We start from the raw sequence: 27,600 nt of genomic DNA, 5'->3' as shown, positions 1-27,600 counted from the left end.
AACCGCCACTGTACGGCGCACACGGTGGTAATTATGCAACAATAACTGGCGGAGATTTCATACAGACAGGCTTGGGCTATCGACATTATGTTAAAAGTCCAGTGTGTAAAACATAGGAGGTTTATAGGCGACCCACAACTATGTGTGTAAGAGTGCATGATTGCTTTGAAATACATTATATGGCCTTACAGTAATTCATATGGATTTCAGGGCCTTGCTTTACCAAGGCCACCGTGTTTCTACAGCAGCCAGAGCATGCGAAGTGGAAGCTCACGACTAACGCAAACAAAAGGACAAGATCCTTTCGAGCATTCGGAGACCATCATAGTTCCCCGATAAACCTGCAAAAGGAAGGGCTGAACAAGGAGTCGCCCTTTTGTTCCAATCTGCCATTAGATCATTCTTACACATCGGTCATACTGCATGTTGCAGCACTTATAAACCAAGTCCATCCTATTTAAGGATATCCGGCAATCCTCAATCCGGATCCAGTATTTTGAACCACCAAATTCTAAATCATTTCTTTCTTGGGCCATCACCTACAGTACATCCCCAGAAGATGTCACCCACACTTGTCCTTTACTTTGTGCATAAAACCCGCTCACTGTCACAGAGACAAACAGCCAAAAAAACAACCTGCTTGGCGAAGGTAGTTAAATGAGGGCAAATGCATGTGCAGTGTTCCAAAAATAAATAAAAAAATAAAAACACAGATCAATAGCGGGACAACAGGTCAACCAAGATCAATATTGTTCCCTGGATGAGATAAACTGAATTTTCATCACAATTAAAGGGCTGGAAAAGCACTGGTGGTTATGTAAACTGTGCTATCTTTCCTGTGATAAGTAGCATCGATATGGAGAGTTACTTTCCGAGTATGAAAAACTGAATTAAGAGTCGTATCTCTGTTCCACAGTTGTCTAGAGATCCATTCATAACGTTAGACCCGTGGTTCAAACCAGATTAAGGAAGAGATTACCCGACAACTTGATCGTATCAACCACCAAAAAAAACTCCCTGAGCCACTTCCTGTCATTTGAATACACGACACTGAATTTGATGCCTGTGCGGCCCCATTTCGCTTATTTGAGTCTTCAAAGAAATGGGGTTCATTGCATTTCATCCTGGAATTGATGTGACAGTATGGGCATAGCTGTTGTTGTGGCTACGCTGGTGCTGGTGCTGGTGCTGCGACTGAAGAGCCGCCGCCACCACCCCGAGCATTTGAGCCACTTTCACGACTGCAACTCCGCCCACAAGTAGAAACTAGAGATGACCTCACACTGGGGTCGCACACGTCACGCCTCGCGCTGACGTGTTGAACGACGGATGCTCATTGTGCAGTATTTCAGCGCCAAAAGAAGCAGCAGAAAGTGTGCGCTCGCAACTCACACCGTCAAGAAATGTTTTAACTCGTTTCATTTCAAATGGATTCGTCTCGTCTTTTTTATCCTTTGATGTTGTGAAGCCCTTTGTAATGGAAATGGGAAAAAAAAAAAGTGATCTATAAATAAAGCTTATGGTTATTTATCATGAACACAACGCCAGCTCCGGCGTCCCGGTGACATAATCAGATCCAAACGCTGGCCGCCATCAAAATGGACTGAACAGAACAATAGCTGGCTTGGCGAATTATTTGGAGAGAGCGGCATTATGTTAGTACAAAACAAGTGGATGACAAAAGCAATGAAGAGAGAGCTTTTACACACAGCACCACTGTGCATTGACTCCATTGTAACACAAAAAAGGCCCCTTTGTTGCCGAGTACTTGGCTATTGTCTCTGACTTCGGCAGGACAGATGCTGTTATCACAGGGCGTGCAATCGACAGACACTCTACAGATTTCATATCGCTTTTGTGCTCATCTTTTAACTTAACGTTGTGGGAAGCTGCACCAGCACCAGCGGACCAGTGGGCAAGAAACTCAAGAGGGAATGGTCAAATAATATCAGCCAGACAGTCAAATGCATATTTTGGGCTTGTGAAAAGCAATGGCGATAACAAGAGGACACATTATTCCCAGCGCTCACAGAACACACCGGCGAGGTCGTCTCAAGTCACCGCAAACATGATCAGATCAGACCGAGAATGATTCACACACATGGAATAAGAACGTCCTGTCCTGTTCAAACCACATTCAGGAAGAGCAAGAACAACCAGAGATGAAGAAGCAGTCGGACTAAATGCCTCCTCCTCCTCCTCCTCCTCCTGACCACCATGCTGGCAGCAGAATCCAAGGCAAATAAATAGATAAAGCCACTTCTGAAGAGAGCGTGTCCTTCACGCGCCCGTGACAACACCAGGCTGCAGGATCAAAAGGAACTCCAAAGTGAACTCAACACACAAAACTCAAACTCTGCACTTTCCCTGAATCAATTTGCTGCATTTGCAATCACCCTGGAGAATAAAGCTTAATATATTTATTTCGCTTTTGACCAAAGGATATCCACAGACTCTCTCTCCAGGGTTTATACCGCGCCCAGTGTTTGCATTAACATTAAATTAACAAAAAAATGAAGCTACGTACCAGCAGAGGTCTGCTTGAACTTCTCACTCTTCTTCTTCCTCCACTTCCACGGCTTCAGGAGACGTCCCAGAGTGGCAAACTTGCTCCGATTACGGATGGGTGGAGTGTGAGTGCCGGAGAGCAAGGACTCGGAGCGCATGGCGGCCAGCCTCTCTATTTCCTCAGCTGTATGGGGAAGGAAAAAAAAAAGGTCTTAGTTTAGGTTGGAGGGTCCAAATGTGGTGATATGACGGTAATGACACAGGAGAGGGAGCAGTTAATGCATCACAGACTTTTGATTACGAAGATCCGAGCACAAGAGAAAAGAACCGGTGCCAGTATTCCCTCGGAAACTGCATGAGGTTTGCGAGGTGATAAACAAACCTCAATATCAGATAGCATTCCACTCCCGAGTACTGTCTGAGGCTCCATCACACTGAGTGGTTGACTTGCGCTTGCCAAGACACACTAAACAAACTGATAAACACCTCATTAAGAGGGAATCTATCCGCTCCTTATCAAATATTCACAAAGCACAAAACCTTTTAGACCTTCAATTACTAAATCGGACCGCAAAAGCAAAATCAGAATTTTGCTCTGATAAAACGGTCAGTGAGCATTCTTACTCTTCTGAAGATTGTATGACAGAGCAGGTGATTTAAGCAGATCCAGCCACTAGGGGTGCTGCCGCGCTCACTCATTTGTCTGTTTATAAATCTGCTCGTTGAGATTGTATCTGGTGCTTGAGTGTGTACTTCTAGCAGTGTTAGTCATCACAGCTGATGGTTTAAATGGTCATTTATGTTACAGCAAGGCCACGGACTACTTCTTTGTTGTCAGTTCCATAGATGTGATATCATATCATGTTGATGTTCCATATACAGTAATGTTACACTATGATAATTAGGTCACTATGTTCAGGTTGTGTGCTGTGGTCAAGCATAGTGAGAGCTGTATGTTGATGGTTGTTGTGGTTTTGGTTCATTCCAGAACCACGTATCACTTTTGTAAGTGTTTACACTGGAGTAAAGCAACATAAAAAGGATCAGCTGTTTCCTGCTTCATTCTTATCCAAGTCTTGGGGGAACGTTAGAATAGACTGTGTTCTAACAGACTAAGATGTCAGCTGCAGGCTGATCACAGAGTGTATCAAAACGACACCCGACTCAGATTTAACCGTTTTTTAAACAGCTTTAAAGCGAGCGTTTGTGAGCTAATAGTGGTGTTTTAGGGCAGTTTGCATCCATTACTGCCGTTCTCCTGCATTTAATCATCCAATACTTCATAAATCTTCTTCCATTGTTTTCTGGTTCTTGGTGTTTTGCTTCCATTTGTCCCTCCTTCCCTCTTTTACCCTCTTCTCTCAGCGTCTGTTTTTTTGTATTATTTCCCTTGCTCACAGTAAACAGACGACCAGGTCTAAGATTTTTCATTGAAGTCATAGCATGAAACCAGAGTTTTTGTGATCGCATGAACGTTTTGTGATTGCATGAAATCTACTTTACTTTTTTTCATTTTTTAGACAGACACTGGTTTGCTTTCATTTCCCATACGGCATGGAAATCAAATACCGAATGTCCGCTTTGATTGCTGTGTGGCAAACATGCAGACATTTCCAATTATTCCTTACAATCAAACAGAGTGAGTGATGATAAAAAATACTTCACCGATTTGCATGTAGCTTTGTATTACTAGAATAGGGGTAGTATTTTTGGAAAATACTGCTTCCCAACCTCCGTTTGCCCTGAATTGAGAAATATCTTCATTCTTGTCTCTGTTACGTGCCCACCAGTGACACTTGACACCTGTTAGTGTAACTGTTAGCAAAGAATGAGGTCCCGTCCCCCTACGAGTGGGTCTAAAAAGTGTTTCAAGCCTCTGTCCAAGGCTCAGACCAAGTGTCACTGGGGGGCACGTAACAAAACAAAGAATGAAGATATTTCTCAATTCAGGGGAAACCGAGGTTGGGAAGCAGAATTTTTCAAAAATACCCATATTCTAGTAATGCAACAGATTATAGATCACCGAACATGTCATTTGTCACATTATAATAAAACAGATATGATTCTTCCCGTACAAAACAATGCAGAAAAAGTATAGTTTCCCGTAGCCTAAGCAACAAACCCGTGGTGCTCCAGTGTGTACGAAGTGACCTCTATCACAGCATGTTTTGTCCACATATTGCATCGGCATGTTCTCAGTTGCTGTTTCTCAATAATTATGTCACATTAGATACTGTATCACGGTGTATTACACGCCAGTCAACTCCTCCGTGCCTCTCAGGACAGCTTGATAAATCATGTGACTGTAATGCAGGGGAAATCACTCCCATGGACCATTACTTGGATGCTCCGGTGCCTCGGAGTCAGAGCCAGCCATCTTTGCATTCCTGCCACCACCCACTCTATAAATACCTCTAAACTAAGTCACAGCTGAATGAATACAGAAATGAGTTTATTTGCTGAAGACAGCAGGACAAGGGATCAAATCCAAGCTAGCTGAATCGCCAATACTTTAGTCCTCTAGTAATGTAAATAGGGAAAAATGCGCAACTGAGCATCGTTACCACGTCAAACACTTCATTCATAACACATCACTGTCATGTGGGTGAAATAAAGAAAAGTGTGCAAGTCATGATTGGTGGAAAGGGGGAATAGAGGGTGAGAGAAGGTAGAGAAGTATCATTGGTGAGTGATTGTGAAACGTGGTGTTCATACACTCTGACTCTAATGCGATGTAAGTAACTGATGGGATTGGTTTTAATTAAAAAGCACAAGAGATCTTACCCCCTACGGTTTGAACAAAAATGACTTCCAAGCTGAAATCCCCAAACCAGAACCCCGACAATTATGATGTAACTCTTTTATCATTTGCTCCATTGATAAAGCAAAAATGTGGAAGATTCTCTTTCATGTGTCAACACAGAGTGACTGAAAACTGAAATGTGGCAACTCTGACACACTATACAATATCCTTTATTCTTCATCATTTTCTGGAATGCTAACAACTGATGGGACTACCTTTTTAATTAAAAACAGAGGAAATGCAATCCTTTTAGCACTGTATAGACAAGAAGGGGGTGTGTTCCTTTTTTAAAAAGCAATGCATATTTTGGTTTAAAGTGAATATTGGTGCAATAGAAATCATCAAACCAGAGTAACTACAATGTGGGAGTGCGATGCAAATATTGTCAACAATCCAAGCAAAGCTCAATCAACAAAGAAGGGTAAAAAGGTAGAAAGTCATCAAACTATAGCCTTCCTTCCATACTGTGTTACACATAGCCTCCATTCACTGCAACACAACCAACTGATGGGTCTGCTTTTAATTAAAAACACTTGTTTGTACACCAAGATGGCTGAGTGGTGATGTAATGACACTTAAGTGGAAATGGCTTAGTGCAAACAGCCTGCAGACTCCCATGCCTTTTTAATGACACCCATCCATAGGCGAAACAGTTGAGGGGACACAAAGACACGTTCCTTCCGGGTTTTTGTGATGAAAATATAAAATATAACCAACAAGCAGCAGCAGCAGCAGCTCAAGTCTGAGCACGAGCACATATGGGAAGTTGTTATTCAGATTACTACAGCCCACAGAGACACATCGACCCACTGAGCTGCAGGACATTATGACACCAGCAGACGCACGCAGGGATGGAGCGCATGATCCACCGGCCAAACGCGCAGGCAGAGCAGCACACGGAGGCATGGCCACGATGAGCACTCCGTGGTGCATGACGGCTGTGCCGCAAGGCGACTTTATGGGCGCAACCACACACACACATGCCACTATAGTGTCGAGTAGAAATACTCACCGTCCTGCGTGTCGTTCCCGCGGCTGCAATTGCTGCAAATGTGCTTGATCTCTTTCCCGATGTGACAATGGATGGAAAAGGGCATGTTGTGGTGGTGGTGGTGGTGCTGCTGCTGCTGCTGGTGGTGCTGCTGCTGGTGGTGCTGGTGCGGATACTGGCCGTGGCCTTTCTTGCTGCTCAGGGACATGATTTTGACCAGGCTGAACGGCTTCTTCCGAGGTTTCTCCACCGCCACGGGCACGCTCTCTCGGCAGCCCGTGGAAAACCAAGTGCCGTGCATGATGGTGGGCGCAGGATCCACCGTCGGGTAATTGGCCGTCTTGAACATTTTTTTTTTTTTTCCTTTTCAAAACGAAGCAGTGCCTCCGCGCGCGCGGTGTGTAGGTTGGAATTAAAGGGCCATCAATTGAGTCCTATACCTGTCCACTGCGCACGCACACGCACACACACACACACACACAGCGTCCACGACCACTGAGCCACAATCTGTCGTTCTATACTCCCACACCTTTACCTGAGATCCCAATATGAAGCCTGCAGGCTGCAGCTACAGCCACCTCTGCTGCTGCTGAATCCAAGAGAGCTAATAATAAAACGGAGGGTGAGTAGTGAATGGCAGTGGCAGCCTCTCCCTCCCTGAGCTGCACACTGCAGTCGGTTAAAGCTAATCCGCGATTAGTGGAGCCGAGCAGTGAGTGTCTGTGATTGGCTGCGCAGTGTGCTCTTCTAATAGGCCAATGTGGGTGTGGAGAAAGTTGCTCTTTCATATTGTTTTCACTTTCTTTTTTTTTTAATGAATATTCATTTTTTACAAAGTACAGTGTATTAAACCAGGAATATTTTATGTAAATCAATTCATAGAAGGAATAAAGAAATGCAGCAATGGTCGAAAATATTTATTTTATACAATGGAATTGTGCAACCTGACAATTGTATAAGTTTCATAAGTAAGATAGTTGTGGTCTAGACCTAATGTAAAGAAGAGTGGATCAAGACAGGAGCCCTGTGGAACCTCAGCGCTTAGAACAGTTAAAATATTAACAAAAGAATTACAGCATTTTTGCTGAAAGAGTAGAAAATGAATGAATTGTGTTACTTATTAGGGGATTGTATCTACTTTCAGTGTGTACCATATTATTTATTAAAGCTGTAGTGCGTAGGTTTTTACATTCAAAGTATTGTCAGATGATGATGGCAGTTAAATTTAAGTTAAGAAATTGTCCCTGGTTCTCTGAAACTGCTAGTATACATGCGAAGGAGGTGTACATGTATTGGCCATGTACGTCTAACTCTGCCTCCATAGGTGGCGCTGTATCTCTCTGTATATAGCCCGTGGCCAAGTGGAAAGGAAACTTGACTTGTAACCAGAGGGTTGCTGGTTCAAATCCCCACCTGGCTAAAAAGGGCTGGTCCCCTTATAAACTTAAACTTTATAAGCTAGTGCGTGGTGAATCAGTTTCCTGCTGACCTTTACGCCACAGACAGTTCTGTCCCTTTCGTACCTGCTGTACATGCTAACCGTGATACAGATTAGATCGAGCCTGGCTCAAGACGCCGCCGCTGTATGAGTTCCGGCAACAGTACTGCAGTTTATTTGTCATCTCCTTCTACTTCCGGGTCAAAGGGTGCAGTCATGGTGGTGTTTAATGATATCCCGGGACACCTGTGAGCACAGTGTTCCAGAGAATCCTGGAGAAATGGAACTATGAATCGCATTATCCAGGTATGGTAGTCCAACTAAGACTAGCTCGATTTTAGTCGGACTAATGTGTTTACATGACATTAAGAAAGGGTAAAAAGTATTGTCTTAGTCCGACTCAAATTGGTTACCCACTGGATTTTTAAAGTTTAGCTTTTACACACATATTAATAATCAACTAATGTGACTTAATCCATAAATGACAGCCGAGTAAAGCCATATACAGCTACTGTATGCCATGGAGAACAAACAAAAAAAATCCATCCGTCTAATTTGAGCATAAAAACATACAAGAGCTGAGAGAATTTGAATCAAAGAAAAGACAAACAGCGATGGGACCTTCATCAGAGATCAGACAGCTCAGCGCTTCAGCCCTGTGAAGTAACCGAGAAGCATCGAGTATTCCCTATTTTGTAAATCCCAAACTCCAAACAGCAGTTGATCCCTGAAGGTCGCTGTGCACATTGATGGCCGTGTTAATTAGGCGTTAATCACTGGAGAAGATAACAGAGCCCTACGGCATTTCCACTCACATTTCCTACAGAGAGCTGAATGGTTGTGGGCCTGTAGTGAGCATCTTTTGATGTTCCTTCAGTGTCCTCTCTCTGGAATGAGGGACAGAGGCAGTTGATTTACTACCACCAGGGTGTGATGATGCAGTTGTCTCTCTGTCTCTTTTGTTAATATACCTGTTTTTGTTGTAACTGTTGCAATTGAGAGATATTATTTTTATGTCCTTGCAACAGAGGGACAGAGGTTAAGGAACAAAAAGGAAATGATACAATAAATTGTGACTGGGTGTGAGAGAGAGAGTGAGTGAGTTTAGTCTTTGCAGCATCACTGAGAGTCATAGCCACTCTCTCTTCATATGATTCTGTATTCTATATGTAGCTTTCTAAAGATGTCCCTCAAATGTGCCAAATGTGATCGTCCCTTGACTTTTTCTCTCCCTATATATTGTGCAGCAACTGGAAGGGAAACATAGTCGAGAGCATTCTCACAAATTAAAGCTACAACACTAGTTGTTTGTTTGACTGCAAAGGAGAACGGTCACATGTGGCAATGTGGTTATGTAAGTGCTGTGTCAGGCAGTGCAATCAGGGAATAAATAAATAACACTAATAGCAATAATAATGAGGAGATTGACGTTAAATACGACAAATGTATTCTCACGGTCTATTATCAATGTCAGCATGTTTCCTGAGGTAAAAAAGATCATACATATAGTGTCTAGGTGTTTTTTTTTTACCCCTAGTCCTGACCACAGAAATAATTCCATTGTGATAATGTGTTGTAGTGTGTTGTTAGTCAACTGCAGTTCAATGAGATTTGTGTGTGACAAATCTCATTGAACTGCTTTCAAACACGCCGTCTGTGGATCCTTACATGAAACTTTGCCTCATCCAGATTAAACTGGGATCAGCGGGGGAGGGGGGGGGGTGTCTTCAAAATTCCCGTGGGTTGAAAACATTCCCGACGCAAACTGTCTCAATAAGCTGAAGCTGGTGAAGTCAACTCCTCAGCCTGAGATGCATTTGCTGATCCTCTGTGACTCACATGCTTTCACACAGTGTTGTTGCCATGACACTTCATTAGATGGTTTTGTGTGTGTGTGTGTGTGTGTGTGTGTGTCTAAAAAAGCATTTATTCTCGAGCAGACATTTTGCTTGAAATACAGTAGACATATTTCTTTCTTTTTTTTTTTTTAAGGATTCTGGTTTGAACTGGTTTCCTTGGAAGTGGTTGCAGCTTTTAGGCGAAACAATCTTACAACTTCCGACTGAGCAGCCTGTCACCACAAATCTGCTGTTCCAGTTCTCCTTGTATCTCTCTGTCTCTTCCCATCTGTCGCTCTCCCTCTGCGTTATTATCTGTCTTTATAGACACAGACACGGCACAATATGAAATTAGGGAAGGTAAAAGTAGGGGTGCTTATTTGCTGTTAAATGATAATTATATGCTTATTTTAAGGAGCACCATTCCTCACTCTCTGTGTGTGTGTGTATTTTAAACTACAGTCACTGTATCCTCCTTTAGCAATAAGCTCAGGCAGCAGAGCAATGCAACGTGATTATATAAAGTCTGCAGACTGCAACACTTCAGATGGAGGAAAGTGATGTATTCGTTTTGAAGAGAAGGACACAGAACAAGAGGCAAACAGATGTCAAAGAAAATAAACACTTGTGTGTGTGTGTGTTGACACCTTTCATTAGCAGTCACTGTGAATATCAATGTTAATATTCTGCTTGGCAGACAACAGGAATGCTCATTACGGCGAGTGGTGTGAGGGATTGTGGGTCGAAATGCCTGAGACTTCACTCACAGAAAGCTGTAAAGAGATGACAGCTTGTTAAATTTCACTCCTGCCTGTCTGTCCTCCTTCTCCTCTTATCTGTCTCACACAGTCTCAACGTGTTTCCTGTTTTCTATTACCTGCAGAACCACAATGTACCAGGAATGAATAACACACAGCATATGTGTATTTATGAGAAATTTAAAAAGCCATGTCCATATCATATGTCTCTCTATGATTATTATTATTATTATTATTATTATTATTGTTGTTATGTAAATGTCTTTTGATAGTTTCACCTGTTTCTGATTGAAAAATGGCAAATACCAGTGCTCATGGTATATTTATTTTCAAGTGGTATTCACATTCTTTAGAGGATTTCTCTTCTTAGATTATAATTGTGTGTATCGCAACAACTGTGCTAAACAGAACAAAAAGACAGACCAAAATAATGAACATGTAATGAAATAACATAATAAGCATAATAATATATACATGGTCTTTGCTACTGTATTTGCCTTACTGCAGAGCTGCTGCTGCTGCTGCTGCTTAACATATTCAAAATGTTACAAAGCCGCCATCTAGTGTGGGGTTTCCTGAATAGCACAATGTAAAACAAACAACTTTAAAACAAATATTGAATACATTAAAGGCAGCTTGTACATATATTTTGTCACATAACTGAATGTGTGTTTGCTTTAAAAACCTACAGTTTGTAACCTACTGATGTTTAAAAGTTTTCTCTAACATGTTTTTTTAAGAGAAAATAAGCAACTTAACTGGAAGAGCAGACAAAAAGAAGTTACACAAATAAAGGAGAATTTGAATATTTTTTTGCACTGTGTCAAACTATATGTTGATTTAATTTGTAAACTGGGGGATTTGGGGTTTGTTTCAGATTATTTAGGTTTATACAATGTAAATCTTTTTCTATAAATTAAATGTAAGGGGAAAATGTGCCTTAATCCATGTCCTTTTCTCACAGATGTACTGACGCTGACTTTTGACGCCCTCCTTACAAAGGTTTATACGGTAAAAAGCCTGCAATGAATTAAACTGATTTGTAAGGATATCAACAACCGCTTTTCAAAATAAAACACCAAGAGCGCAGTAACTGAGTTCACGTTTGAAAGCACATCTTTGAATGGAAAAAAAAAAGTTTCAGAGATCTAATAACTGGACTTGAGCACATTGATATTAACTAGTGTACTGGATATCAGACATTTATATAGAGACATTTCATGTAAAATTCCCACATTGGCACTTTTTAGAAAAAAAAAGAAAAAGATCAACTTTGAGAAATAATAAAAACACATTCACTTTCCTTCATAATTTTTATTATTAGTTATTTTTTTCAACAACTTAAAGTCATTTTTGTGCCAATGTGGAACATTTAATTTTGAATAATAATTAAAGTAATTCATTAACCTATGTAAATGTGGGACTTTTTTTATGTTTTTTCCAGAGCAAAAATCTCAAATTTGATAATTTCTTCGATTAACTTTTAATTTTTCAAACTTACTCTCCGGTAAGTCATAGATGTCCTGAGTACAACGTTTTCTGTGTTTTCAATACATCTGTTTTGTTAGAGTTTTCTTAAGGTTAAAAAGTGCTAATGTGGGACTTTTGACTTGAAATGTCTCTAAAACTGTCATGTAGAAATGTCTGATTTCCAGTGCTAGTAGACATCACTGTGCTAAACATGACAATATCAATCTTGTTCAGGACTTATGGAGAACTCTCTTTATACAGTTGTTTAAAGTTCAGTTATCAGGCCTATGAAATTGAAGCTGTGATGATTTTCATTATTTATCCCATTCAGAGCACATACTCGGCGCTCTCGGTGTTTTTATTTTGAAAACCGGATGTCGACACCCTAACAAATCAGCTTGACTCACTGGTTCACAGGCTTTTTACCGTAAAAACATTTGTAAGGAGGGCGTTAAAGAAACGAGTGTCAGATAGTCTTCCACTTACGTAAGGTTCGATGTCTCAGAATGTCTCCTGTCTCCCTTTTGTTTCTTTCATTTATTTTAAATCCTGTTCCTAACGTTGTTCTACTATGTCTTGACATACGTGCTATGATGTTTTTATATTTGAATGTGATATAAATAAATACACACTCTTGTACGTACGAAATTACGTAACACGTACCGCCGTGTTCCAAATGGAAGCGGGGAGATACTTTTATAGCTGTGACATTTTAACATGGAGCTAAAGTAAAAAAGTCCACAAGACCGTAATGAGCAACACGTTACTGGACCATGGTGAGCGTACAACGAGCATTAGCTACACGCTAATGTTAGCGTTTAGCTTGACAGGCGACAGCATGAACCCTGTCGGCTTCTGTTGACGGAAATGGTGTCAGAATATTGAGAGGCGTGTGATGGTATCTGTGCTAACTTGGTCGCTTGTGTCGCCAGGTCCCCCCCCCCTGTCCTCTCTGCAGCTCGTGTCGGCAGCTCTGTGGCAGATAGTGAAGCAGGGAGCTGTGGTGCACTATGGTCTGCTGGAGGAGTTCATCAGCTCAGGGTAAGAAGAAAAATAAATGAGCTACTGCTACTGCTACTGCTGCTGGATGTGTCACTGTAATTACAGTGGTGGTGATGCTGTATTCATGTAGCTCTGTGCAATAATGCAATGTAATGGCAATTATTAGCAACGTCATTAAAATGTGTTTAGTTGAATGTTCTCTTTCATTATCATCATAACAGAGTTTAATAGCTACTGTATAATGTGTATATTATTATTTGGGGTTTAATTTGTTTGCCCTCCAATCCTCCAATCCATCTCATGTGTCTTTTTTTTGTCTGATATATCACTTTTACGCCTTTATTTTGAAAATCTGTGAAATATCATCCCAGATATTGTTATTGTGATATCATGATGCATTATCTTGATATAATTTTAAGCTTTTAAGCTTAAAGGTTTGACTTTTCTTTTCCCTTAACTGACCCCTTCCTGGCCTGACTACATGCTCATTGGCCCCCAGGTTATTTGAGTTTGAGACTTGCTAGTATAATGTCAAATGTAATGAATGTTTTTTTTTTTTTTTTTCAGAAAATATTCCAAACAGTGTTTGGCCCTAAATATGACTCCGCTCTGGAAACAATAGTGTGGAAATTTCTCTAAAACCTTCAGAAGCTGCTGCCTGTTCCAAACCTTGAACAAGTAAGTAGTGGGCATACACTCTCGGGGACTGATGCAGTAAAAATAATATTATAGATAGCAGCTGTTGTTTGACAGCTGCAATGTTTAAATATTTAAAAGTGCAATGTTTTTACGACATCTGTTGTGTTTTGGTCATATCCTGTAGATGTCTCTCTGGCTCAGTCTCTCCCCTTCTGTCTTGAAAGAGTGTGCAGATTTCATAAAACAACCTCAGCCTCTGAATACACTTATTCAGCATCACAAACATCACAGGCATGAAGTTGCACAAGGTCATTATTTTAATTGCAATTATCTTTTGTATTAATACATTTTTTATTTTATTTTATTTTTTAGATATTGGCTCTATTTTCTGTTCTGTTTTGTAATTTATTTATAGCTCCGTCCGTCTTCCTCTGGCGATGACTGCATACTGTCCAGCCTGTCCTACCACCTACCAAACGCCGTCAATGACGAAGGAGATAAAGTTGTCATATCTGGATCCACGTGTTTCACTGAGGACGACCGCGGCGGCAACGCACTTGCAACCGAGTTTAAACAGGATGAAGAAGAAAGTAATGTGACGGATTACCAAGGAGCCTCCGTTGAAGTAATACTGGAACCTTTTGATGGAAGTGAGCCTGATGATGATGAAGATATGGACAAAAATTGCTTAAAAACTCACACTAGGACTTCATCAAGAACCTTCAGGTGTGTTGCTTGTGGGAAACATTTTGGTTCTGTTGTCAAACTAAAAATGCACAGGGTCTCTTATGGCTGTTTGACTAACAGAGGGAGTCGGACAGGTTCTGTGAGCCAAAGTTGGTGGGTGTAATTTCCAGTCACCTGACAGTGAGACAAGTTCTGAAACAAAGGCAAGTTGAACTGAACTCGGAAGTTCAGTTCAGTCTTCAGAGAAGACTGAAGACTCAGAAATCATTCTCTTGAAACGACACTATGCCAAGTTACATAAAATCACAAGCTCGTACCCTTGCGCTTTGTGCAAGAGAACCTTAGTGAGGCTGTGCGAATTGGTGCGGCGTCAACAGAACAAACCGCTGTATCAGTGCTCCACCTGTAAGAAATGTTACTCTAAGCAAGGACTTTTAGATAATCACAGGAAAGCGCACACCGACACTGTAACGGCACACGTTTGTGAAACGTGTGGGAAAAGCTTCAAATCGCTCGCTTATCTGATTCCGCACCAGAGCAAGCACAGAGAACAGCAGCCCAGTGTGTGCTCCTCCTGTGGCAAACAGTTCAGCACAAAACACTGCCTGAAAGCACACATGGTGAGGCACACAGGTGGTTACCCATGCCCGGTGTGCGGAAGGAAATTCTATCAAAAGACGTATGAGCCGTACCTCAGCGACACGTGCGGGAAAGGCTGGCGGAGTGCGGCCCAGCTCAAGGTTCACATGGTCCAGCATACGGAGGAGAAGCCGTTCAAGTGCGAGGACTGCAGCATGTGTTACAAGAGGCGATCCCATTTGACGGCTCACCGTAGAGAGAAGCACATCAGGCTGCGGCCCTTCGTGTGCGAGATCTGCAGCAAAGCCTTTAGATTAAACAACGTGCTGAAAAGGCACATGATGGTTCACGTTCTCAGAGTTGAGAAATATCTTCATTCTTTTTTTGTGTTACGTGCCCACCAGTGACACTTGGTCCAAGGCTTGAAAGTCCAACACTAATTCTGCACATTTTGTGAATCATTTTGTGATATTTTCTCCCCCTCCAAGGCCTACAAGAAACTCAAGATTGTACGATAATCTACATTTAACTCCAGAGACTCCAGTTGAATGAAATTAACAGAGAAATATACTATAGTTTTGGAAACTGTCTGGTGAGACATGCACAAGGCTGTATGATGTGTGCAGCCCAGAATGATTTTATTTTCCACGTGGGAATGGAAAAAAAGTTATTATTTATTATCATTAAACAGTGAAATTAATGGACAAGGAAAAACAGAGTAATTAAAGGGAAGATTCACTGCAGTGTTGTACTTCATATATCATTTTAATAATGCAATCTTATGTACAATCATCTAAGAATTGACTGCAGGAAACAAATTATTTGATGTTATTTGGTTACTAATCAGTATTATTCAATTAATCCATTTACTGTTATATAAACATATCAATCCAAAAAAATCATTTCAGCATTAATACTGCACCTTGTGCAGGAGCCCACTGTTGCAGGAACAACTTTGCTCCACTAGATGGAAGTGGTGCTCCAGAAAAACTGCCCAGTTCAGTTCAGCTCAGTATTTTGTGCTCTGTAACTGCGAGTTGATTTAGTCATAATTTCACAGACCAACCTCCCATGAAATTGAGACGACACCAGATTTCTATAAAAGCATGTAGAGGCTGTCGGAATTAAAATGTGTTCTGAACTACATCATTTTCTGGTATTTAAACCTATTATGCATGAGTGCAATCACCTCTAGGGGTTTCAGGGAGGGGGTGAAAAGATGCGTCTTGTTCCTCATATTGCCTGCACAAAGAGCGAAACAATGCAGTGTTCGCTGTTTTCTGCAGAGCAAACGACACAATTTGTTTCTCCATGTTGTCCCCCTAATTAAGAAACGGTGTTGTGGGCAACGTGATGGAGTCGCAGGCTGCACTTCATGCATGAACAACTCTAATGACTACAGAGTAATGGATGCATGTGAGGACTTTTTGTTTTAGTCATCTCGAATGAAAGGTTTAATAAAACAAAAGGTAACACTGCACACTTGAGCGGTGGACAGGAAGCTATAAAAAAGCAATTTTGAGGTAATAAGGTTTGGCTATATTGTATGCTCACCACATTACACTGTTTGACAGCCGGCAAGTGTGTGTCATTACAGAAAAATAAAGTCCGCTAAAATGAGAGCTGTGAGCGTCGCAACACCTAATGGTAGCAGGCAGTGCTGCTGCTCTCCTCTGGGGTGCTCTGTCTTGTCTCTGTGATTTCCCTCTCAGTGAAGCTGCAATCCATCCAGCGTGGTTTTTTTGATGATGAACACCACAGTATGGAGTGGTACTTAAGAGCTCAGGCCTCCTGTGGCCTCTTCTGGCTCTGCTAAAGTTAGGATGAGCACATCTCCTCCTCTTCAACACAGGTAACCATGTTACATAACCTGTCACATCAGAGGCTGGCTGTTTTCTTGTTAGTGATGAGCGAGGACTGTTGACACGAATGCACGTATTACTATCGGATAATTCTCAGTGGATCGTAAAATACAATGAGTCACCTCAAATCCACAAGCAACAGCTCTTGATTTGACCCCATGCCGTCACTGACACTGAAACAGAAATAAGACCAACTCTCTGTAACAGTTTGCATTATAGTACAATAACAACATCGTAAAGGTATAGTTGTGCGGTATTGATTATTAAAGTCCAACTTAATACAAATGTAAATGGTTTGTATTTAAAATAGCACTTTTCCGGTCTTGATGACCAGGCACAGCCGTCAGGAGCAACATGGGGTTAAGTGTCTTGCCCAAGGACCCACAACGGTTGAATTGAAAGACACACGCTCTACCACTGAGCTACCGTTGCCCAAAATGTCCACACTATGATGCTGCAGGATACTACGGGCTTACAGAACTGTCTGAACAGTACATGCAATTTTTTCTGCCTTTCAGCTTCTCCCTCTCTCAGATTGGCCGCTGTGTATGATCCGCATACAGTATTTCATTTTATTTTACGCCGGAAGCCCTTTCTGTCACAACCCTCCCATTTATCTCGGCATGGGACCAACACTGGGTGGCTTCCCTGTGGTTGGGGTCAATTTAGAGTGTCCAATTAACAATGAGCAATGGGGATTAGGTATCTTAGCTCAAGGGTACCCAATCTTTTTCAATTCAATTCAACCCAATTCATATCCATCCTGTACTGATACAAGCTACACGATATAAGCTGATATGTAAATGGGTGTATTCTATAAATACCTGATGGTAATCCTCTCCAATAATAGATTTGTGAATCTGAGGATTAACAAACATCCAGCTCATGAAATATACTCCCAACAGTGTTTTCTGCCTCATTGAAAAACTGATAATCTTTGCCAGGTTTGGAAGTGTAGGAGAAAAAAAAAAAAAAAAAACATGTTGTGAGCACAAGCATTGCAAGCGAGACGATTTGAAGTAACACTGCTAAGTGGTGCAATGCAGCTTTGATTGAATTGAGTCCCAGTTTTGCAGCAGTGTTGAAGTGGCTCCGACTCTGGAAAGTCTCTTACTCAGCAGAAATGTCCTAAAGAGCTGGTGCACTCTGGGAACAGCTCTGGAAGCAGCCAAAGCCTCGCAGTCGTCGTTTGTCATGTCCATTTAATGGTGTGTCCCCGCCATTACGGTTGTGGGGATATCCTCCACCCACCCCTGAGGCATCTTGCTGGATACTGTGTGTTGTTTTTTTCCCTCATGTTATGTGAGTTTGTTTGTGCTTTTAAATGTTCGCTGTATGCTTACACTTCATGTTCTCTAATGTTTTTATGCATCGTCTTGATGTAATATCAATTCATTTTCTTTCTAAGGAAATTGCCATCGCCGTTCAAAACTCCTTTTTTCTCACGGAAACCAACCCCCAGTTCTTTAACATTTCTTGTCAGATTACAGCGGCATCTTTACCCCCACTCTGCTCAATGTGCTGCCACACTAACAATAACTATGAGCCACAAGCAAATCGCCATGCAGCTTTTCCTCACATTGGGAGGATTTAGAACAAAAAGAAGTGCTATTTCTCAGCTGGTGTGTGTGTGTGGTGAGCACGTCACTGCCAGGAGCCTTTCCCACGCTTCTGAGTGTGACACACACACATGCACAGAATAAGGGGATAAAATAAAAAATGCATCTCCATGCAGACTCTCACTGAAAACACCTACCATCTTGCTACATAGGTTGGCAGGTTTTGTTAGCCAGGTGACACCAGTGGTTTATTAAATCCTTTTTTGCAGTGGAGGATAGTCGAGGATATAGCTTTGCTATTATTATCTGATTTCCCTGCTCATGTTTTATTCAGGCCTGGGATGCCTCAGCACAAGAAAGCCTATATGTGCAACCATTTGGGCGAAGATGAATGCTGATGCTCACGTTTTGTGATGCAAGGCTGTTACAGCCGAGCATATGATGGTCTCCTTAAAGCACGTGCTGTGTGCATGTGATTTGGGTTCGAGGCGGTATAAAGGAGGGATTGGAAAAGACAAAGACAGAGAAGTTACAAATCTTGGCACAAATTATCACCACTTTGCAAAACACTTTTGCAAATTGCCTCCAGTATCTCTTCAAACATCTAAAAATATTACTCATTCATCAGACTCTGCGCTGGCTCCAGCTCAAAAAGTGAATCTAAAATTCAATTTTCTCTGTTAACAACAAGAACAGAGAGCTCAAACAGACATCGCCAAATCTCCCTTCTTCTTGACTTTGTGGTCACCTTGTCTTTTGGATTCCAGCGGAGGGAAAAAAAAGAGAACTAGATCTTCAAAGGGTTCAAACGTGCAAAATCAGCATCAGCAAATATGCACACGTGTCCCGTTTGTGCCATGCTGTGTTTTCTCGAACGCAACGCTGTAAATCCGCAGGTAAACCGAGCAGCTACATAAAACTGTGCAGCGTGGATCTGTCCTGTCCCACTATGCAACTGTCGAGTATTGATTGTGCTCTTTCGGATAACAAAAGCAGAAAAAGGAGAGAGAAGCAGAGGGTGGTGGGTGGTGAATGTGTTGAGTTTAGCTTTTTTTAGAGTATTGTGGCTGCAGCACTGAGCCTTAAAACATTCAATTTCGGAGACAAAGAGTACATGTACACTCCAAAATCCTTGGCATTTGTTAAGCTTTTGCTTAAAGGATTTGCACATTACTTACAAACATAATGCTGCCAGGTTTGTTTGTCTCTAAATGTGTCCCTGCGATGGACTGGCGATCTGTCCGGGGTGGTACCCCGCCTATGTCTGCTGAGATTGTCCCAGCACCCCCCTGCGACCCTCATGTGGAGGATAAAGCGGTAGAGGATGAATGGGTGGACGGATGCTGCCATGTGTAACTGTTGTGATGTTATTAAACTACGTCCTTCACCTGAAATCTCTGTCAAACAACACTTTCAGATCTGACTGAGCTGAGGGAGCATCTGTGCATTAAAAGCAACTGGTAGTGACATCACATCACAAGAATCCGAACTCATGTTTTGAAGCTTCCAGAATCACATGTTAATATGTGTCATACTGTTTTTCCCTCTCTTCTTTTTTTTTTGCACTCAGCAGAGATGCCCCCTGGTGGCTATTCAACATATTCTTACTTCCTTATTGACTTCACAGAGGAAAGACTGGAAGACTTCGGTATGAAGTGGCAGTACGGGGCTGAAGGGGGCAAGAAGCATTAATCCCATCAAAATGTACAATGTTTGGTATTTTTTCCACAACCTGTCCAACCCATTTGCAGTCTATTTCCCTTTACCAGCACAATGTTGCCGTTGCCTCCATTTGACATAAAAATAACCACTTCCTGTGTGCACCTTTGTCACAACCCCTGGATTATCCCAGCATATTTATTCTGTTTGGACTCTTTCTTGGGTTTTGAGATATGTTTCTAGTTTCCTGTTTTATTTTGTGCTTCTTCCTCGTGTGTACACCTTGTCGAATTTGACTTCCTGCCCTGGCTTCCCTGTTGATTGCCTGCCCCGCCCTAATGTGTTTCACCTGTGTCTCGTTAGCTTCACCTCTGTCTGATTGTCCCCGCCTCCCTAGTGTATTTAGCCTTTGTGCTCCCCAGTCCTGTCTGTTGCTTTAATGCTTGCCTTTCTTTTCTTTTTTGCCTTTTTGTTAGTTGGATTTATTAGAGACTCTCTTTGTTCATTTTGTCTGAACCAAACAAACATTGGTTTACATTTAGAATCTAAACATTTAAATCATAATACAGAGCAGCCATGTTGTACAAAAAAAATACACAAAATCTCTGGGAAGTGTTCGTATTATGTCGCGCAACAGCTGCAATGCAGCCAGGTTTTGGCTTGAGCTTATAGTCTTTTTGCATTCAGGCCAAGTATAGTGGTCACAGATCCACACACCTCCAAACTGCACGCACCATCCAGCTGTTCAGCTCAATTAACATACAACTGCTATTAATAGTACATATGCCAGGACAGACCCTGATCATATGAGGACAAGTTGACCTGTGCGTCGCGGCTGCAACGTGCACAGAAAAACAACGACTGAATTAAATTTACAGTGCCATTTCAATGCTGCATGGTATTTCTAAACCACGTGCAAATGCTGGCATAGTGAGATAAAGATTTATTTCAAGATTGTGTTGCATGTCATTCTAAATAAACTAAGCTATTTAAATGAACCCTTTTTTTTTTTTGAAACAGCAAAAGAGCAAAACTCCACTGTAATGTACTCTGTTGAAACTACATACAAAAATGTATTTGCAAAAAAAAATGAAACGTGCATCATTTAATTTCATGGTGTTTCCAAATAGTGTTCACAAAATGAGTAGAATGGACACAGAGCAGGGATGGAGAAGCAGAGGAAAATGAAGTTAGCCTGTATCATGTGAGGAAAGGCGCTGTGTGTGTTCTCTTCAGTGGACGGATATCAGAGGAACATTTGAAATGCTAATGCCTGTAAATTGGAGTGTTTTTGGTTTTTTTTTGGTGTGCAGCGTGAGTCTGCAGAGGGAAGCAGATGGGACCGGGCTGCTGAATGATGAGCAAACAAAAACAAGCAGACAAAACTCTTCCATTGACACGGATGCTGAATTAGAAGCGATGCATGCACGGCACACTAAACGTGGCACTGGTGTGCACGTACCACTAGTCCTGCACTCACATATGCTCACGTGCACATATCTCTGCATCTGTGCTAGATAAGATCCTTAGGTAAACAATAATGATTATTCCACACACTTCCCTCAGTTTAGTCCAGAACAAAGTGAGTGTGTGTGTCTGTACTTGTATTTATATCTTTGTGAGGTCCAAAAAAACATACAAACCTATCTGTGTGAGGACATTTTGACCATGGGGACATTTTGTCCGGGCCCCACAACTTTAAAAGGCCTTTTCAGGGTTAAGACCTGGTTTTAGGATTAGGGTAAGGGGCTAGGGAATGTGTTATGTCAATGATGTGTCCTCACTAAGATATAAAAAAGTGTGTGTGTGTGTGTGAGAGAGGGGAACGGAGCTGACAATGAGAAGATATGAAGTTTAATAACAGGCTGTAATCATTGAAATCAAACCCGTTAAGTAGGTCAACCATCCATCGACTCCTCCACCCTGTAATATTTTATGACAGGTGATAGTGCTGTTAATGGCTGCAAAGTAACTGATGCCATCTTTGTGACTGCAGCGTGCAGGGCCATTTATCTGTGGGGCAAATTAGATTAACACAGATGCTAAACAGGCCGATGCAATGAAGCAATGTTTCATACATGCTCCCTGATTTCATTAGACACCCACGGTGTCTGTCATTTGTACACTACAGCCTCATTTCGGGGAAAAAAAAAAGAGTCAAAACTTGCAGCAGAGACTGAATCTACGCAGAGATAACTAGAGACCAGGACTGTGCAATCACAAATTCAGCTGGTCCGCATTTTCAAACCAAGAAAATGAGCTGGGCCAGACATTTTCTGTGTCATTTAAAACGTGCATCAAAAAGTGCATTTAAAAAACTAGTAATAAAAATATTTTGGTCATACCTCTCCTTCACACACCACAGAGAGCTGGAGCTATTTTACATTAAAAATTAAACATGTTTGTCATCTCAGGTGCAACTCAAAATGCATGAAATCAAAAAGGTGCAGGATATTAGCATTTGTTTCTCTTTGAAACACGTGTCATATACGACCCGCAGACATCTCAAAGTGCCTTTAACAGAATACAAAAAAAACCTGCTATCAAACCTATCAGACTATACTGTATTGAATTGATGTACGAATATTTGAGGTGACAGTGAAAAGTGTTTCTCTATATCTTTCTCCACGGGCCACCATTTGAATATTACATTACATTACATGTCATTTAGCAGACGCTTTTATCCAAAGCGACTTACAATAAGTGCATTTAAACATTTGGGTACAAATAAGAGCTAGAAGTAAGTAAGAGCTAAGTAAATCAAACTATGAAGAAGAATAGACTGGCTATAGACCGTGGATGAGCACATCAGCATCAGATCAGCATCAGAGAATCAAATATCAAAATATCAGCTGCCTAAACACAAAACAAGAGAACAGGTTTGACCCTAATCCATTACACAAATATAATACAAATCACACACAGCAGAGGCCACAGTGAACATGTCTTTATAACCTGAAAGTATTGGATATGAATGTGGGTTTTATAAGTGATGAAAACATTACAGTTCTCATAGCTCCAAAATAGAAAAAGTGTTCTCAAAAGCCACCAAGTGTGTCCTTCCCCTGTGTCCCCCTTACCTTACTCTATGAATGTGGTCATTTTTGTATGCAGCTTGTGTGTAAAACCATTATAATGACCCCATAAAAGTGTTAAAATGTGTATAAAACAAAGAGTAACCAAAGCTATTATCTTATTTGAACCTGCACTACAGACATAATTGCTTGGTTCTTGTTTCAAGTCCTTTGCAGCCCTCTGGTCATTTATCATTATTGAGCACCTGGGCGCACAACCATGAGACTTTTGGTTTCCTTGGCAATAACAAAGATGAATCCTGCTCCACTTCTTTATGTGGAAGTGAGTCAACTGTGCTGTTGAACATATCGCCTCCATGCCACCCCCATGCTGTGTATGAGGTCACTGTAGAGGAGGGTAATAAAACAGAACCATGGAGACACATTTCAGTGTCCTGTCATTGACAACAAGCTTGTCCCCCCCACAGGCTAAACGCTCTCTGGTTTGAACAGATTTGCATCAAACTGCAAAAAAAAAGGCTTATCTGAGAAAAACACACTAGAGGCTGAAGAGAAGGATTCATTCATCCAGGAGCGATTCATTCATCCGGGAGAGCACACCAGGGCAGCGTTGCTCTTTTTCAGCGCTGCCCATTGCACACCTGGGAGCAGCAGTCATACTGACACCAACAGAGACATGGCATGTGAGCAGAAATTAAATAAACGGATTCATTGGGCGTTCACTCTACAAAATGGCAGATTTGGTTGTATATATCTGTCTTGTATCTCCAAAACCTGAATGTTTTTTTAAGGATATGAGACTGTTGGTATGAGACACTCATTCATGCATTTTTTTTAAATAAATAACTTTACCACTATACGTGCACTATACCCAGCAACATATTGAATGTCTCTGACCAAAAAGCTTACTGTAAAAATGTTTTTTTGCACAGATTAAGATGTTTTTTGTTGTTTTTTTTACAAAAAAAACATATATATACACATATAATATATAGGCAGTTATATATTTAATAATCTGGATATTTGGCATTTGGACAAAGTGTTATCCATAACCAGGTCTAACCCTAATCTTAATCCAACCACAATACAAATCTTAACCCTAACCAGTTACTCAGAAAATACTTTCTGGCTCATTCGAACCAGGTTTTGTTCTGGGGTCTACTGAGGACTATAGGTCCTGATAAGATCAGTGCTTATGCAAAAATCACACATGTATATGTGTCATTCTCTGTTGCCACGCAATAAAAAAAAATGCATCCCTCTCTAAAACAACTGCCATTGCAAGACCACCGATAAATACAATATATAATAAGATGAGAAAGACATACAATCCAATGGGGAATGTATAAAGTGAAAAACAAAGCATCTACAAATCACTCCCCCAAACTTAGCCGCAGCATAAGTTCTATTAAACCCCTCATTGAACTGGCCTACAGCCAAACATTACAGTGAGCCAGAGGCGTGGTGTATTCCTCTCTCACAGACTGCTGAGTGGATAGATAAGGGTGTGACCCCAGCAAACTGAGGTGCATGGGATTACATAAAAGGGCACCAGCTTTCATATGCACCATGGGAACAAACAATGTGGAACTTGATGACGTCAACGCGATCATTACGCACGTGGGCACACACCAATCCTCCCATTTTAATGTTAATGAAACTAATGGGAGAGACAAAAAAGAAAAAAAGCAGCTTCTACGAGATCTGTCCTCGGTCAAACACACAGCGTGTGTCTGAATTACACTATGACGTGCAGACGATCTGAACCCGTTGACTGAGTCAGCACAAAAATGCCAAGTCACCATGGTAACAAGGGATGCAACGCGCTTTGTGAGGGGTGATGGTGGAGGCAGGAGGCAATTCACAAGGACAATCATCGCGGGATCCTTCACAACAGTTTGAAATGCAGCGATAATAAAATGCACTAGTGATGCTGAATGCACCGGATGTCCCATTCTATTTTCTGCACCGCAGCAGCTGCCAAACGCTCGGACTACTACAGGTCACGTTGACGCTTCTTCACATTATGTAACTGCGTTGAATCGCATATAGGAAGCATGCACCCGATCATAATAAACACGTGAAGCGAATTCGATGCAAGGCTACATACATTAAAATAGAGTAAACGTCATGTTTCTCTCTAACGATTGCGCCAAAAAAACAACACCAGCATCAGTGCACAAAGTTGCATAACATTTTACAACCCCCCTCCTGTCTTACGGGAAAAGCACATCTCGCCATGTATTATTCAGAATTCAGCGGGGATCAACATTCAACTCAAATACTATAACAGGAGTTATTAGTGATAGCATGGCTGTTGTGGTGACATTGTGGTGATTTTTTTAGTAAAGTATTTGGGATGTGCAGTCCACCCACATGACATGAAATCTGGCCAAACATCTCACATGAGGAGGAGGAGGAGGATTTGGAGACAGCATGGATGGATGAATGGATGGATGGATGGATGAGCGCCTACCTGTCCGCAGGTTGAAGGAGAGTCGGGCTTCAACCAGATAAGGTGTGTCGCTCTTGGAGCGGAGTCTCCTGATCGGTCGTCGGTCTGTGCTGCTGCCTGGAGTGGTCGCCATCAATTTGAACCACTGTCCGCTGGTGATGCTGGCTGTGGTCGACGCGGGGCAGACGCGGAGCCGCGGACCTCTCTCTCTCTCTCTCTCTCTCTCTCGCTCTCTCTCTCTTTCTCTTTCTCTCTCTGTCTTCCTCTCTATCGTTCTCTATATATGTCTCTCCCTCATTCACTCACACACACCAACACACATTGGGAGGTTGCTATTGATGGGGGAGGATGGAGTTCATACACAGTCACACACCCATGGAGAGAGAGGGAGAGGGAGAGAGAGAGATGGGGGGGGGGGGGGGGGGGCGGGCAGATAAAGATGGAAAGCATAAAATAATAATCATAAAAAATACAAATTTTAATTGTAATCGATAAAATACTATTCTCATCATATGATATGTACTTCCTAATGGGATAAAAAGTTAAATAATAAATATGACCAATATAAGTACTACAAATAATATAGATAATATTTTTAGGCATGCATTTGTCAAATGAGCAAATGCAATTTTCATTTTAAATGTTTATTCTTACATGCAATTAATTTATAGGGACGGATTATTATTATTCAATTTCAACATTACAGTTTTTGGAACAGCATTGTCAGTCTTGGACAATAAGACATCACAGTGATTGAATAAGTATAACTAAATAACTCAAAATATTTTCAGTACTAGTTATTTTCAGCGGCGTGTGCAACAACCGCATCAGAGCGGGTCTCCCGTTCCAAGTTTCGAGGGGACCAGGATTCGCAAAGAAACAACAGTTTGTTTTTTTGTTGAAAAAATCCGACTTTGCATCGTTGCCATGGCAACACGATGTAACAATACGTCAAGATATTCAACATGCACCATCGCCCATGTGTTCTGAGTGTTTCCACTGATTTTGAGTTTGATACGATGATCCCTGTCAAAGTTATTCCCAAAATTGTAAAGAAACTGTGTAGATCAGTCACTGTATGGCGTTTCCTGTTTCAGGCGTTCCACTTCCTGTAGGGTGGTCATCTTTTACAGACGGGTTCAGGACGGGTCTCTGGTCTCACATATCAAGTTTTAGGTGGACACAACAGTCTCTGTTCGAGTAGCATCAAAAACAGTAAATGTCATATCATCTGCTGTCACCAGGGGGCGTTGTGTTCGTCTATCATCAATCCTTGCAAGTTTGGTTCATATCGGACCAGGATTCACAAAGATGTAACAGTTTGGTTTTTTTGTCGCAAAAATCCGAATTTGCACCATTGCCATAGCAACACCATGTAATGATCGACATCAGCACGCATCATCCATGTGTTCTGAGCAATTTTGAGTTGGATACAATGATCTCTGTAAAAGTAATTCCCGAAATCGTGAAGAAACTGATTTTTTATTTTATTTTCTGCTGTTTTCAAATTTTGTTTGGTTTGGTTTGGTTTGGATTGGACCTTCCATCGCTAAAATAATGTTTATAAAAATAACTAAACTCACATCTAAGCGAAAATGTGCTTCGTTTTTATCCTTGTAAATAAATTTCATATACAAGCCTTTTGGGTTCATATGAAGTGTATTTAATTTTTCTCTGCCGGCAATTTTGAAAGGTTTTATTTGAGACACAGTACTTTGAATTACTACCCTTTTGAATCTTGCACCTGGCAAATTCTCCGTATTACAATGCAAAAACCTAACACTAAAACTAAGCAAACTTGCTCTAAAAACTAATTCAAATGTAACTCATTTTAAAAACAAAAATCAAAACAAAATAAAAACCAAAACTAATGACAAATCCCAAACTATTCTAACCTTGCATTATACACTTTTGTTTCATTTTTTATTCTACCATGCATGTTAACTGCAATATTTTTGAATATATATATAATATTCTAGCAGAGCCAGGAATTGAACCCACGACCTTCCAGTTAGACAACTTGCCCTTCCACTGCGCCACCATGGCTCAATCCTTACTCCTCACTTTAAAAAAAAAGACTTTTACTTCTGAAACTTAAGTACATTTTATTTCAGAAAAATTAGTTTTGATACTTAAGTACAGTAAATGTCATATACTTTAAGACTTTTACTCAAGTAATATTATTATTTTTTTAAAAACAGTCATTTTCTAGTAAGATACTTGTACTCAAGTTTCACTTTTAGGTACTGTATACAAGACTGTTTATTTTTTTCAGTTCTGGCGTCACAGATTTGCAGGTTGTGGTGCAACGCTGCCA

At 41.2% G+C, this 27,600-nt stretch overlaps 1 protein-coding gene and 1 long non-coding RNA gene across 5 annotated transcripts in view; one reads left to right on the top strand and one right to left on the bottom strand.

The window, feature by feature from the left end:
- Positions 1–25,594, bottom strand: part of LOC131465535 (phosphatase and actin regulator 1-like) — a 44,218-nt gene extending 18,624 nt beyond the window's left edge. Inside the window, exons 1-2 of one of the 4 annotated variants that reach the window (XM_058638317.1) lie at positions 25,305–25,594; positions 2,528–2,692 (exon numbers count right to left, since the gene is read on the bottom strand). In XM_058638317.1, the coding sequence (XP_058494300.1) occupies positions 2,528–2,692; positions 25,305–25,416 (277 nt within the window). In that variant the 5' untranslated portion in view covers positions 25,417–25,594. Of the gene's footprint in view, positions 1–2,527; positions 2,693–6,323; positions 7,002–25,304 lie in introns of those variants that run through there. The other 3 variants (XM_058638326.1, XM_058638297.1, XM_058638307.1) reach the window with 3 other exon arrangements.
- Positions 12,295–14,725, top strand: LOC131465547 (uncharacterized). Its single transcript, XR_009241322.1, has 4 exons — positions 12,295–12,847; positions 13,376–13,486; positions 13,632–13,755; positions 13,863–14,725. It is a non-coding gene; the product is annotated as an uncharacterized LOC131465547 (long non-coding RNA).
- Positions 25,595–27,600: the final 2,006 nt, after the last annotated feature.

This window comes from Solea solea, chromosome 1 (assembly GCF_958295425.1).
Source record: "Solea solea chromosome 1, fSolSol10.1, whole genome shotgun sequence".
NCBI classification, from domain to species: domain Eukaryota; kingdom Metazoa; phylum Chordata; class Actinopteri; order Pleuronectiformes; family Soleidae; genus Solea; species Solea solea.
The sequence above is the reverse complement of the archived record's forward strand: the minus strand, read 5'-3'. Positions and strand labels throughout refer to the sequence as shown.